The sequence below is a fragment of the Tachysurus fulvidraco genome, chromosome 3 (genome assembly GCF_022655615.1).
Source record: "Tachysurus fulvidraco isolate hzauxx_2018 chromosome 3, HZAU_PFXX_2.0, whole genome shotgun sequence".
In the NCBI taxonomy this organism is placed as follows: domain Eukaryota; kingdom Metazoa; phylum Chordata; class Actinopteri; order Siluriformes; family Bagridae; genus Tachysurus; species Tachysurus fulvidraco.
Window position 1 is genome coordinate 16,170,654 of NC_062520.1, and position 13,478 is coordinate 16,184,131.

The following is a 13,478-nucleotide window of genomic DNA, read 5'->3' on the forward strand; positions in this document are numbered from 1 at the left end:
ATATATTAATACAGTTCTTTTTTGTTATTCTGCTAGTTGCATCCAAGACAGTATTTCTAGTGTTCAATGGTTAAAAAAGCATTGTCAGAATGATAGTAAACCTTAATATTGATGTGCTTAATGTCTGAAATAAACATTTTTGTCTGAAATAACTATTTCACTGTCATTCAGGTGTGACACCAAAGTCCACACTCGTGCCACATGTATGCTGCTTAAAATTCCAGCACTCCCCATTGTAAAACCCCTTCCTGCATCCCTGCTGTCATGCTATGCTGTCATATCAGTACATTTAATACAGCTAAACCAGAAAGTATTACCCTTTTTTTTCATTTCCCTTTTTTCTTTCTGTTTATTTTTAGATGTCTGTGAGCAGTACCCATCATCGCCAAAATTTGCCTGGCTTACAAAGTACCAGAAAAACTTTAATGATCCTGGATCAGTAACACCCAATGCAACACGGAGGTTAAAAAAAAGAGGCAAGTGATATTTATGCTTTTTTACTAGAGCTAGTCTACCTGCTTTACTCATTCTGTTTAAACCAACATTACTGCTTGTATACTATAGATAAAGTAAACAATTTACATGTTTTTTTAACAGACATGGGTAAAAAACAATGTTCTCAAAGAGCTGCTGTGATGTTTCCCCACACTGGAAACATCAGGAAACATCATATATAGGTTGAAATAGATTTATTGGATGAGTGATTATATTCAGTCATAATGTGGCAATATTTTTAACAGCAGTAGTTGTAATAGTAGGCATGATGAATACTAAAAAGAATTCAATTCAGAGCTTCAGCTGCATGCATATAAAAGGCTGCACTGATAGAATATATATATTTTTTTACTTTAGAGATTGTATAAGCTTATTTCTATTAAATGAGCATTTTGAAAGAACTAAGTTTTTGCAAAAATAAAAATTTCAGGCAGAAACAGAAAAGGCTATGTGAGGTTCATATTGTGAGTGACATAATTCTGTCATACCAGGCATGTGATATGTGACTTGACTATGTTAACTGTGCATTGTATACCTTGAGGCTGTTACTGAGTCAAACATAGTTGCAATGTTTGTTTTTAACTTACATTAGACTTCCTACTAATTCCAGCAGGCTTCTTAAAGGTTTTTTTTAAAAGTCAGTGCTACTTCTTTGACTAGACCAACACATCTGCATACCACATTGTAGTGTTTCAACATGATCTGAGTGAACTTAGTATGAGTAAATTCATTCATTCATTCATTCATTCATTCATTCATTTTCTACCGCTTTATCCAAACTACCTCGGGTCACGGGGAGCCTGTGCCTATCTCAGGCGTCATCGGGCATCAAGGCAGGATACACCCTGGACGGAGTGCCAACCCATCGCAGGGCACACACACACTCTCATTCACTCACGCAATCACACACTACGGACAATTTTTCCAGAGATGCCAATCAACCTACCATGCATGTCTTTGGACCGGGGGAGGAAACCGGAGTACCCGGAGGAAACCCCCGAGGCACGGGGAGAACATGCAAACTCCGCACACACAAGGCGGAGGCGGGAATCGAACCCCGACCCTGGAGGTGTGAGGCGAACGTGCTACCCACTAAGCCACCGTGCCCCCCCTGAGTAAATTCATATTAACAAAAAAAAATCAACAAAAAAAAATATTTAGATAATTGTTTACTTGATATCTTGGTAATAGTAATTCATAATAATAAATAATAGGTAAGTGCTTTTTTCTTTGGCTTAAGCTTTGTTGTGAAACACTACTATAATCGCATGTTGTAGTTAATGAAATCGGTTGCTCTCGTGATCGACTGCTCACGTCTGATTGTGCTTTGCGCTCACTCATGCCTGCGGTTTTCATATACAGACTTCACTTCTATGGCTGAAGCAGGTAGTATGTTGTGGTCTTTACCCTCTACGGGATGCCAGTGGGAATAGAAGGAAATGTCTGATGCTGGCGGATACAGTGGTGAGGAAACATGTAATGTTGCGTAGTAACGAACTTCTTAACATTTAGAGAACTTGAACGCCAAATCGTACATTTCTCATGACATGTTTATGCAATAAGACGATGGACGTTGCCATAAACGTTCATTTATCTCGCTATCTAGCTTCGTATATAGCGCGCTAATGCATAACGAACAATGAATTGAAAGCTAAAACTTAGTAATTGTTGAGAATCCAGTTACAGCTTAAGCTCATGTAGTGCTAGCGTCCTGGCTCGATGGCTAATTACACTGATTTATGTAAGTAATTCGTTCTTCATTAATATTAATCGATGTAGCAGTGGTTTGTACTTAAATCCCAGCGTGTTTGCTGATTAATGTATCGAGTGACGTTTCGATTAAAATATAATATTAGTTGTTTATTTGTTTGAACGCAAAGCTACTTGGTCATTTTATGTGTTACAGACATGTTACCTTGAGTCTCTTGTTTGTGCAGCTGTTATCGTAACTTTTCACTGAATGGGATATAAACATATACACAAGTTGTGTTTTAAATACAATGCCTTTGTGGGCTGGTTTCATTAGCAGTCGTATCACGTAACGTGTAAAACAGAGAGCGAGACTTCTCTCAGTAGTGCTGAGGCTTTGCTGTGTGCGCACTTTGTCTCGTAGGAAGCTGTTTCTAATACTCTTGTCTTCTTGAAGCTGTTTGTGTTTCATTTCCTTTGCTGCTGGAATTCCAGTAGGTCTCATTATATTTTGCATTCTATCCATAAGCGTTGTGGTTTGTAAGCTATTTGCTTCTGAGCAGGTTGATGTTCTGCAGTTTTGTGTTGGAGATCCTTGTTCTGGCTTCTCCCACCTTCTACAAATGTGAAGCTACTAAATATTCTGAGAATGAAGAGGAAGGCATGCAACAATTAAGAGACATTATCGAGCTTGTTATTTTAAAATTAGGATTATTTGCACCTCGTGAATTAACAATGGTAATTTTAGATCCCACCTTTCTGTTCTGATCCATTGTGTGTTTTTGGTAGTGTTTTTGAAAGTTTTTAATGAAACATGGTAATGTGCGTTTCTTTATTAACATATTTTTATATAGATTTACATAGATTGATTATATGAATATATATGAATGAGACAATAATTCAAGATTAATATTCGCTGTCAATCATTGGCCCATTAATCCTCAATTGCTCAGCTGCATAAATGTAAGTCTCTCTGGAGAGGGGTGTCTGCCGAATGCCGTATATGTAAAACATTGCACTCGGGTTTGTTCAGGGCTTCATGAAGCATAGTCAGGAGGGTCTGTGAGCAAATTTAATTTCTTATTTCTATTTCTTAAATTGCATTTCTTATGGACCAATATGCTTTTTCAGTTAGACTGAATATTGCGTCTGATCGATAATGATATCCTGTTCTTCCTCCAGACAGATCCAACACAGCACACAAAGAAAACAAACAGTCCACTTCCGGCACAGAGCCGATAGAAGGAGAGAGTCTCCATGAGAGGTGGGCAACAAAGTAAAAAAAATTACTGTAAAGGAACAGACCATAAACACCAGGGGTTATACTATATGGAAAAATGCACTCTTATAGGGAAAATGATCAAGGACATGGTGGTGTGATGTGGTGACCAAAGTGGATTGTTTTTAACAGCATGTTCCTGAAGAGTTTGTCTTTTTATATCACAGCAATCTGCCAATGATCAATTTTCTATTAATTAATTATATTAATTAAATAGTAAATAAATTATATTAATTAAATAGTAAATAGATACAAATGTACTTTTTATCTGATTATAATTATTTATAGTGATTGAATGTCTACAGAACAAGTTTGTATAACAGCTATAACCTTTCATTCACAACATTCTGCAATAGCAGAAAACCTACTGACCAGTAAAAATTTCTTACACTGGTGACTGCTTCCATAGAAGTTAAATAGCTCCTATATCAACATATATAGACATTTTTATTTGTTATATATGAACCTCCTTTATTAAAGATATGTTTATTTTATGTTTATTTTTGTTTGTATTTATCCCCAATGAGCAAGCCTGAGGTGACTGTGGCAAGAAAAATCTCCCTTGGATGAACATAAAGCCACCTTTGTATTACTGTGACACTTATTTCAGATTAGGACACTTCTGGGAAAACATACAACTTTGCACAAATGATGCATGGGATTTATAAAACATGGGTTGCTAAAGTTCAGTAGAACCAATTACTACAGGGAGTGCTACTCCACCCATAAGCATACCAAGATAACACGTCATCCTATTGCCCAACCCTAGTTCCAATGTTTGTGTTTGCCAAGCATTTGTGATTGAAGTACCTGTAGGCTAAAGGCCATGTGTCTAGTCTGATTGTATAGCAGAGTTTTACTGCTGAAATATGACACCTCCTTAGTGTTTCCTTTTCGAATTAAATTTAGATTTGTGTTGCATTTGACAGTACTTTGTTATTAATAGGGGTGTAACAATAGTTTGTAGTCATGATTAAATTTGATTCATGATACTGGCTTCATGAAGATGAATAATTCATGGTTACATTTGTTTCTCAGAATATTTTGAACAAAATTTGAATACACTCATTTATGTCTGAATTATAAAAATGCAAAAAATGTGCATTTTTTCCTGTATAAAACTAAATACATTAAATTGCTATGAGCAGAAGTTTAATATTGTACTACAGTTTGACCATACAGCACATCAGCAAAATGAGCTCAGCAGCAGCATCTTTAACCGGAAAAAGTGCATCACATTCAACTATAGCAGATTTATATGCCCTCATTCTCAGACACCACAAATCGTAGAAGGGAAATTACCTAATTGTTTATGCTGCCTCAGTTCTAGGTCACTTCGGGGAAAAGTGTCTAACAGATAAATAAATGTCAATGTAAATTTCTAAATATGGTTCAGGGCCTTTTTACTTTTCTGATTATTACTGATGAATGCATATTTCTGAACACTGCAGCAGCAGCCAGGGGAGGGACAAAGCAGAAATAAGGAATGAGCTGGTTCGCTCATCTCAACACACGGTATCCAACAAAGCCCAGATGCTCAGCATGCCCCAGTTTGATCTACGTGACAATCTCGTCAAGTGTGAACTCCTCAAGAAAGAGGAAACTTACACCTACATTGAAGACTTCAAGTAAGGGCTTGAACTGTTTCAGTAAAGAAGATACATAGCTGTGGTTTATTTTATGGCAATATTTATTTTCTTCGAAGAAAATTTAAACAACCTTTAATTTAAAATACAGAATAAAAGATATGGTGTCACATGACATCAAATGGTAAATATGCTTATGCAGAGTTTTTAAAGCTTATAGTTCTTCTGTTTCTCATTTGTAAGATTTGCTCCTATGTTTTCAAATGTGGCGTGTAGAATATTCTTGATACAGATATCTAAGTTTGTATGTAAATAAAAAAGTACATACTTTAGCTGGTTTATTTATGGATTGTCTGGTTTTTCTTTGCCTATTTCATCAGCTTCTTCCTGGGCACATACAATGTAAATGGACAGGCACCAAAGGAGTCCTTGCGTAAGTGGTTAAGTTCCACTGCTCAAGCTCCTGATCTCTACTGTGTAGGGTAGGCAATAAACTATTGCATTCTTTGACTAAACAAATAACTTGTTGTAAATAACATAAGAGTTTGGCATATGAATTGTGCACAATATGTAACATGATGGATTCCTGCATGAGGGAAATTTACATTGTTTTCTCACTAGCTTCCAGGAACTTGATCTAAGTAAGGAGGCATTTTTCTTTAATGACACCCCTAAGGAGCAAGAATGGATGAAGGCTGTATTAGATGGTCTCCACCCAGATGCCAAGTATGCCTTAGTAAGGAATTACCCTCACCATGACAAATATTGACATTATTGACAGAGAATTTTGCTGTTTTTGAATTTCACCGAAAATCAATTTCAATATACCCAGCATTAAAAAAACGATTAAGTGAGTAGAATTTAGTGAGATAGTTCCTGGTTTACTGTCAAACGAGCATATCCCTTATCTTATAGATAAAGCTGGTACGACTGGTGGGGATCATGCTGCTGTTCTATGTGAAAAAGGAACATGCTGAGTACATCTCTGACGTGGAGGCAGAGACTGTGGGTACAGGCATCATGGGAAGAATGGTGAGGTTACCACAGATCACTTACTATTGCTATAAACTACTGAAGTGTCTAAAGCTCTAGTGAATTTATATGATGATATTACTGGTTTGGTGTTTAGGTGGTTATATAAACAACAGAATAGAATAGCATAATCCATTTTCCTTTTTTATTCTTTGTACACAATCAATCCTAATCCATGTTTCAGGGTAATAAAGGGGCTGTTGCAATTAGCTTCAAATTCCACAATTCCGACATCTGTGTGGTGAACTCCCATCTGGCAGCTCATATAGAGGAGTACGAGAGAAGGAATCAGGACTACAAGGACATCTGCAGCAGGATGCTCTTCAGACAGCTTGACCTGACGCTTCCTCCACTCACCATCATGAAGCACAGGTAACTTTCACCATCGCCAGTTATTTTCAGCTGATTCCACTGATTCAACCACAGCCTGAAATTCACTGAACCACACCTGATGTAGTAGTAAATTCTTTGTCTTTCCTCTGTTCTGTCTGCAGTATTGTCCTCTGGATTGGTGATTTAAATTATCGAATAAGTGACCTTGAGGTTGACGATGTAAAGGATCTTATATTAAAAGCGGATTTTGCAACACTTTACAATCATGATCAGGTAGCTGACAATGCCAAAGGCTTTTGTGAATACAACACATTTTCAGTTGTGTTTTCACAATGTGTGGGTGTTGGTGTGCTTGTTGATGTGTACACTTGCATGTTTTAGTTGAAGAGGCAAATGGATGAAGAAGCTGTGTTCGTTGGCTTTATGGAAGGTGAGATCAATTTCCAACCAACGTACAAGTATGATACTGGTTCAGACGAATGGGACTCCAGGTAAGTGTAAATCTGGTCTGGATTTTATATCAGTTGATGCTTTGTGTTACATTTATCATAACATTTTTATTAAGAGAAGCAGCTTCTCAACTTCTCTTGAGTTTACCTGTCTGTGTGCATATATAAACTCAGTGAGAAGTGTCGGGTCCCAGCTTGGTGTGATCGTATTCTGTGGAGAGGGAAGAACATGAAACAGCTGAGTTATCAGAGCCATATGAATGTGAGGAACAGTGACCACAAGCCTGTCAGCTCCCTGCTAAAAATAGGGGTGAGAGGCAAACTTAACCTTAGTCTTTCTTCTTTAAACACTTTTTGGCGGTGCATAAAACTTGGCATTGTTCTTTATAGATCAAAGTATTGAATGAAGAAATCTATAAAAGGACATTTGAGGACATTGTGCGGTCTCTGGACAAGCTGGAGAATGAGTGTATTCCATCAGTTTCTCTGTCACAGCGAGAGGTAAGAGTACTATGTATAACATAGAGAGTGGGAATGAATTTATTGTTTCTGACTATAGTCCTATTATTGTCCTGTAACACATTTCTTCCTCCAATGGTTTCTTTAGTTCTACTTCACCAATGTGAAGTACATGCAGCATCAAGCACAAACTCTGACACTTCACAATGATGGACAGGTACCATGTCAGTTTGAGTTCATACAGAAGCTGGACGAGTCAGACTACTGCAAGCCCTGGCTTGCAGCCAACCCACCTAAGGGCTATGTAGCCCAAGGTGAGCATACTTCTCAAATGCGGTTTCTAATTCATAAGGGCAAAGTAATTCTTACATACAATGATGGTTTAAAATATAACGATAGTTTCAGATTATGTTGTCACTTGAAGGCACAACTGTCACATTTTGCCAATGCTGAGCATTTCTGTAAAGATTCTATATAGTTATTTTAGTTATTCCTTAAGCAAATTAAGAACAAGCCGTTATCTGATAGGTAAATAATTGCAGTAGGCACTTATTTGTATAAATTTGAATTTGGCTGAATTTTTTCCGCATTTCAGTGAACAGAGGTAAATATTGCCTTCTGGCAAGTCTTCTTCACCATAAAGATCATCTAGATCATAAAGAACATAAAGTCGGTGAACATCCACCTTTTTTTTTTAAATAAATTAAAAACGACACAGACTGGAGAAAAAAATTAGGTTTTTTTTTTTACAGTAAAGCTCCTTTGTCTTTTAAAAAAAAAATTAAATTATGATGCTAAAGAGCTCTCATTAAATAAGCAATTACCGATGGAAAAGGCAGCAGGCAGTTAATCAAAAGCTTTAAGGTTTTTAATGCATCTGATTTTGACTGTTCAAAATTTTTCTCTTTTAATGCTATAATCTTCTAAGTCAGTGGTCCCCAACCTTTTTTTCACCGCGGACCGGTCAATGTTTGATAATTTTACCGCGGACCGGTGGGGGTTGGCGGCTATACAATTAAATTGAAATTAATAATTTCAATTTAATTGTATTTAAACATGCCTTTTCAACTCCCTACAACGCTAAATCATTGAGAACCCTGAGCTTGTTTCTTTGCAACTAGACGGTTCACTCTGGGGTAATAGGAGACAATGACACCCGAAGTGTGTTGCTTATGTCCAGTTTATTCTGTTCTTTTGTTTTGGTTGCCGTCAATGCAGAAAACCCCGCTTCACACAGATAGCATGTCGGAAATGGTAATAGGGATTTAAGTGCTGTGGTGGCAATCTCAGGGTATTCCGCCATGACTTTAATCCAGAACACCGGCAGAGTTTCTAACTTTCTAACGACGTCTGTTCGTACTCATTTTTGCTAATTTGTGGGTTAAATTTGAGCAAACAGAATATACACGTACACCAAGCACTGTTAAACATTAGAAAGTACCGGTGAACAGAGAGAAGAGCAATACACACCTTCTCTTTTCACCAAAGCTAAAACGCCACTGCCGCTTGCAGCCGCTCAGCTCCAGACGTCACCTAAACCTGGCCAGATATCATGATATTTTGCGCATGCGCGGTATTGGTGTGGCTTTAGGTGACGTCTCTCAGCTCCTGCTTAACCTCTTGTCCATGGAAAGTCACACAAACCCGAGAGAAATACACCACAGTAAATAAAATGGAAATAATTTAATGTTTCTTGGGTGGCCCGGTACCATTTGGTCCACGGACCGGTACCGGTCCGTGGCCCGGGGGTTGGGGACCACTTAACTAAATACTTAAGATGTAATCCTCTAAAATTGTAATCCTCTAAGTGGCAGCTATTAGAGATTTGGAGCTTCTTTCCTGGTTGCAGGGGCCAGTGTGGACATTGACATGGAGGTGTTTGTCAATCGTTCTACCGCTCCGGAGTTGAACTCAGGTCAGCAGCAGCTTGAGGACATTCTTGTGCTGCACCTGGAGAGGGGCAAAGATTACTTTATCTCCATTTCTGGCTCCTACCTGCCAAGCTGTTTTGGCTCATCCATCCACATGCTCTGCCAGCTAAGGGAGCCCATCCAGGACATGCCTCTGGAGACCATCCATAAACTTGTGAGTTACTTTGTACACGTCATACTGAGCTTATCCAAATAGTTTAAAACCTAACCTAACTACGGTACCAGAATCCTGAAAATGTTATTTGTTTTCTGTTTTGTCACTTTTTAAGTAAAACATTTAATTAAATTATTAGACTGATTAAAGAAAAGCTGGTGCACCCCAGTCTTAGGCATTCAAATATGGGTAGAATGTCAAAAATAATTGTATTTTAGTGTGTGTGTGACCCTGGATTGCTAAATCATTGTTCATGGATCGCCAATTCATTCATTATTCATTCATGGATTGTTTTTTCTATGAAAGAATTTGTCACCCAGAGAGACAAGCAGCTCAGACACTGAAAAGGTTTTAGACATTCCAAAAGAAATATGGATGATGGTGGACCACCTCTACCGTAATGCCAGCAAACAGGTCAGTATACATGCTTTATTGTGTGTGTGTGTGTGTGTGTGAGAGAGAGAGAGAGAGAGAGAGAGAGAGAGAGAGAGTGAGAAAAAACGCTTGTATATCTGCCAATAAAGGAGAATTTTTCCCCCCTTAACAATCTAGTTGCTCTTCAGCATTGCCAAAACTAAAAGAATGCAATTTGTAGAGACTATTATTAAACAGTCTTTGGTAAAAAGTCACACAGACAAAAAATAATTTTATATAACTCGTGTATGTTTTTGAACTCAGAGTGCTGGCTAGTAAAGCAAACCAAGTGGTGCTTCTTCCCTATTAAACTATTACTGAAAAAAGTAACCTGTTGCTATGTGTTTCTGCTAAAGGAGGACATCTTTCAGCAGCCAGGACTACGCAGTGAATTTGAGGAGATCAGGGATTGCTTAGACACAGGCTCGCTTGACTCTCTCCGTATCCTTTACACTTTTGACTTGTATTGTTATTTACATTTACAGCATTTGGCAGACGCCCTTATCCAGAGCGACCTACAAAAGTACTTAAGTCTCTGTCATTGGATATATTAAGTCTGGTTCACTAGGTTATATACTTAAGATGCAATGAGTCTAAAACTCTGTTCAAATGATTTTTTTTGTTGTTGTTTTTTTTTTAACATACATACATATAACAAACAGGGAAGTGCTAGTTGAAGTGTTTCATGAATAAGTTGGTCTTGAACCGTCGTTTGAAAATAGCCAGTGACTCAGCTGTCCGGGCCCCTATGGGAAGTTTATTCCACCGCCTTTTTGTTGCCAGAACAGAAAATAGTCTTGTAGTATACTTACCTCCTACCCTGAGAGATGGTGGAACCAGTCGAGCAGTGCTGGTAGCTCTGAGGGTGCGAGGTGTAGCGTGAGACTTTTTGACATTTCACTCTTTAGCTTTCTGTGGGTATTGAACTTGGGGTTTGGGTTTCCAGTGTCCTAACCATTACACCAAAATTTCACGTTATTCTTTCAGTAAATTCTGCGTTGCAAACGGTTTCTATTTTGTTACATCCCTCTTGACTAAATAACTAGCTGGAAGTAACCACTCTGTGGCTGAAGCTCTGCTACTGTTCCTCGATGCCCTTCCTGAACCAGTGATCCCTTACTCTATGTACCAACAATGCCTGGAGTGCTGCTATAGCAGCAGCCAATGTAAACAGGTTTGTCACAAAAAATAAATGAATGTATACACATGTAGATGTGTTTCTTGTTTTAAGCACATGCTGAAAAGGGATTATGTGGATTGTGTTTAGAATTTGTACATCTTGCTACAGCTAAATTTTATTTTATTTTTTTCTCTTTGTTTCTAGATCATTTCTTTGTTACCTCAGTGCCATAAAAATGTTTTTAACTATTTAACGGCATTTCTCCGGGAGTTGTTGAAAAACTCTGCACACAATCGACTGGACAGCAACATTTTAGGTAGGTCTCAAACACTTTCGCTTCTAGATTTCTTTGTATTCTTAGGCATTTCAATTTTGTGAGCATCTGCAGTTTGGAGAAAAGCAGAAGTGAAATAAAATTTCTGTAATTTGTTTCCATGACATGATTTGTGTCTGTATTAAATAACGTGCTTTAAAATAAATATACAGTATTTAACACTATTCAATCGCTTCAGGTTTATCCACTGTACAATTTCTATCTATTTGTTATCTATATGATATGATATTATATAAAGATATAAGGGGTTCTCAATTAAATTGAGAATGCTTGAATGATTAGTTTATTACTGGCCTGAGCCAATCAATACGGTTGGTCAAGCTTGTATGTGCGCGTGTGCGTGCGCGTGTGTGTGTGTGTGAGAGAGAGACAGAGATTGGGTATAACTTCATGACCACTGGCAGGTAAAGTGAATAACACTGATTAACTCTTCATCACAGCACCTGCTAGTGGGATATATTAGGCAGCAAGTGAACATTTTGTCCACAAAGTTGATGTGTTAGAAGCAGGAAAAATGGGCAAGTAAAAGGATTTGAGCGAGTTTGACAAAGGCCAAATTGTGATGGCTAGAGTACTGGGTCAGAGCATCTCTAAAAACTGCAGATGTTGTAGGGTGTTCCTGGTCTGCAGTGGTCAGTATCAATCAATTGTTTTCCAAGAAAGGAACAGTGGTGAACTGGAAACAGGTTTATGGGCGGCCAATTTGGTCTGAACCAACAGATGAGCTACTGTAGCTTAAATTGCTGAAGAACTTAATACTAATTTTGATGGAAGAATGTCAGAGAACACAGTGTGTTACATTGTGTTCCGTATGAGGCTGCATAGCCGCAGACCAGTCAGGGTGTTCATGCCTCAATGGTTCAGGGCTGTATTGACAGCAAAAGGGGGTCCACACAATATTAAGAAAGTGGTCATGTTATACCATGATCGGTGTATGTTCTTCTCCAAGTACATTTGCAAATTTGAAAGCTACTCTCTATGCACTGGTGCAAGACCTTGTATAATGCTTGATCTGTTTCTGTTATGTTTTAGGCCTTTCTGTTGTAAAATCAATCATCTGTGTTGATTGGCTTGAACAGGGTTATTTCTTTAGACATCCTCTTCAAAAACTAATAAACTTATGACCTTTAAAAGCCAATTGACAACTTTTGCCGAAGTTTCATACATTGTGTGAATTATTTGATATCAAATGTGTGTATGTGTGTGTTTTTTTTTATATATATATAATATAATACATTTATTTTTTTTAATCCTATTTATATTTTGTTCACAGCCACAATATTTGCTGCCTTAATGCTAAGGTCCCCCACAAAACAAGACATTTTGGAGAAAAGAAAGGCGCAGGAGTTTTTCCAGCATTTTCTGGTCCAAGAATCCCACTAATATACATCACTGTCTACTTATTTCCCTGCACAGTATTTGACATTTTTGTAGCTGTAATTTGTCTAACTTGTTTATCATTTATTATCTTATTTGTGTTAAAGTACTATCATTTGAATTTGAAGATTTTTAAATAGCATATTAAAGACAGCATTATTTTATTATAAAAGTTATTGTTTTGGGCAAAATAGATTTTATGCACATTATCCGCTTGCAAAAATTATTCGACCAGCCAACATGTTTGGGGTACAAAGTTTGCACTTGAGATATGATGCTAAAATTGCTAGGTTCATCATAGGTTTCAAGTCATTCCAGATCATTAAAATTTTAGTATTAAAACTGATTGAATAGTTTAGCATTTTAAAGAATCATTTCATTATGAATCAGTTTCATGCAGCGAAGGACATGTTGAACTAAACCCACATCTGGCTTGCACATCTCTTAGTTAATATTCGTGGAAGCAGTTTTATACAATTTAGAAAAGGTAAAATGTCCTCTTTTTTTTTGCCTTCAATGTCTACAACTATATAACAACATTGTTGTAGCTGCAGTACAATATTTAAAGATTTGGACACCAAACATTTTTTGCTGATGATAAATTTGAGGCAAGTACAGAACTTGTGCAGATTTCACTCTTGTAAGGCAGCTGGATCATAGTCATTATTTAAAGGGTAACTGTTTGTATTTTGATCTAAATGCAAAACATTTTTATATTAAAAAAAATAGAAGCACTGAATTGCAAGTGTCGTGTTTTGCTTTTGTTTTTTAACTTAAAAGCTGTGCTGATTTTATTTTATGAAATAATTTTGCTGTGTTCTTATGT

At 37.3% G+C, this 13,478-nt stretch overlaps 1 protein-coding gene across 9 annotated transcripts in view; it reads left to right on the forward strand.

Moving 5' to 3' along the window:
- Positions 1-13,391, forward strand: part of inpp5b (inositol polyphosphate-5-phosphatase B) — a 17,922-nt gene extending 4,531 nt beyond the window's left edge. For 2 of the 9 annotated variants that reach the window (XM_027148906.2, XM_027148908.2), the window contains 18 exons: positions 360-476; positions 3,367-3,448; positions 4,915-5,091; positions 5,430-5,531; positions 5,671-5,785; positions 5,965-6,081; positions 6,266-6,453; positions 6,576-6,687; positions 6,796-6,905; positions 7,038-7,173; positions 7,254-7,364; positions 7,471-7,636; positions 9,172-9,407; positions 9,714-9,821; positions 10,178-10,262; positions 10,868-10,995; positions 11,146-11,257; positions 12,549-13,391. In XM_027148906.2, coding sequence (XP_027004707.2) covers positions 360-476; positions 3,367-3,448; positions 4,915-5,091; positions 5,430-5,531; positions 5,671-5,785; positions 5,965-6,081; positions 6,266-6,453; positions 6,576-6,687; positions 6,796-6,905; positions 7,038-7,173; positions 7,254-7,364; positions 7,471-7,636; positions 9,172-9,407; positions 9,714-9,821; positions 10,178-10,262; positions 10,868-10,995; positions 11,146-11,257; positions 12,549-12,658 — 2,312 coding nt within the window. In that variant the 3' untranslated portion in view covers positions 12,659-13,391. Of the gene's footprint in view, positions 1-359; positions 477-1,760; positions 1,960-2,008; positions 2,237-3,366; positions 3,449-4,914; positions 5,092-5,429; positions 5,532-5,670; positions 5,786-5,964; positions 6,082-6,265; positions 6,454-6,575; positions 6,688-6,795; positions 6,906-7,037; positions 7,174-7,253; positions 7,365-7,470; positions 7,637-9,171; positions 9,408-9,713; positions 9,822-10,177; positions 10,263-10,867; positions 10,996-11,145; positions 11,258-12,548 lie in introns of those variants that run through there. The other 7 variants (XM_047810795.1, XM_027148909.2, XM_047810796.1 and 4 more) reach the window with 7 other exon arrangements.
- Positions 13,392-13,478: the final 87 nt, after the last annotated feature.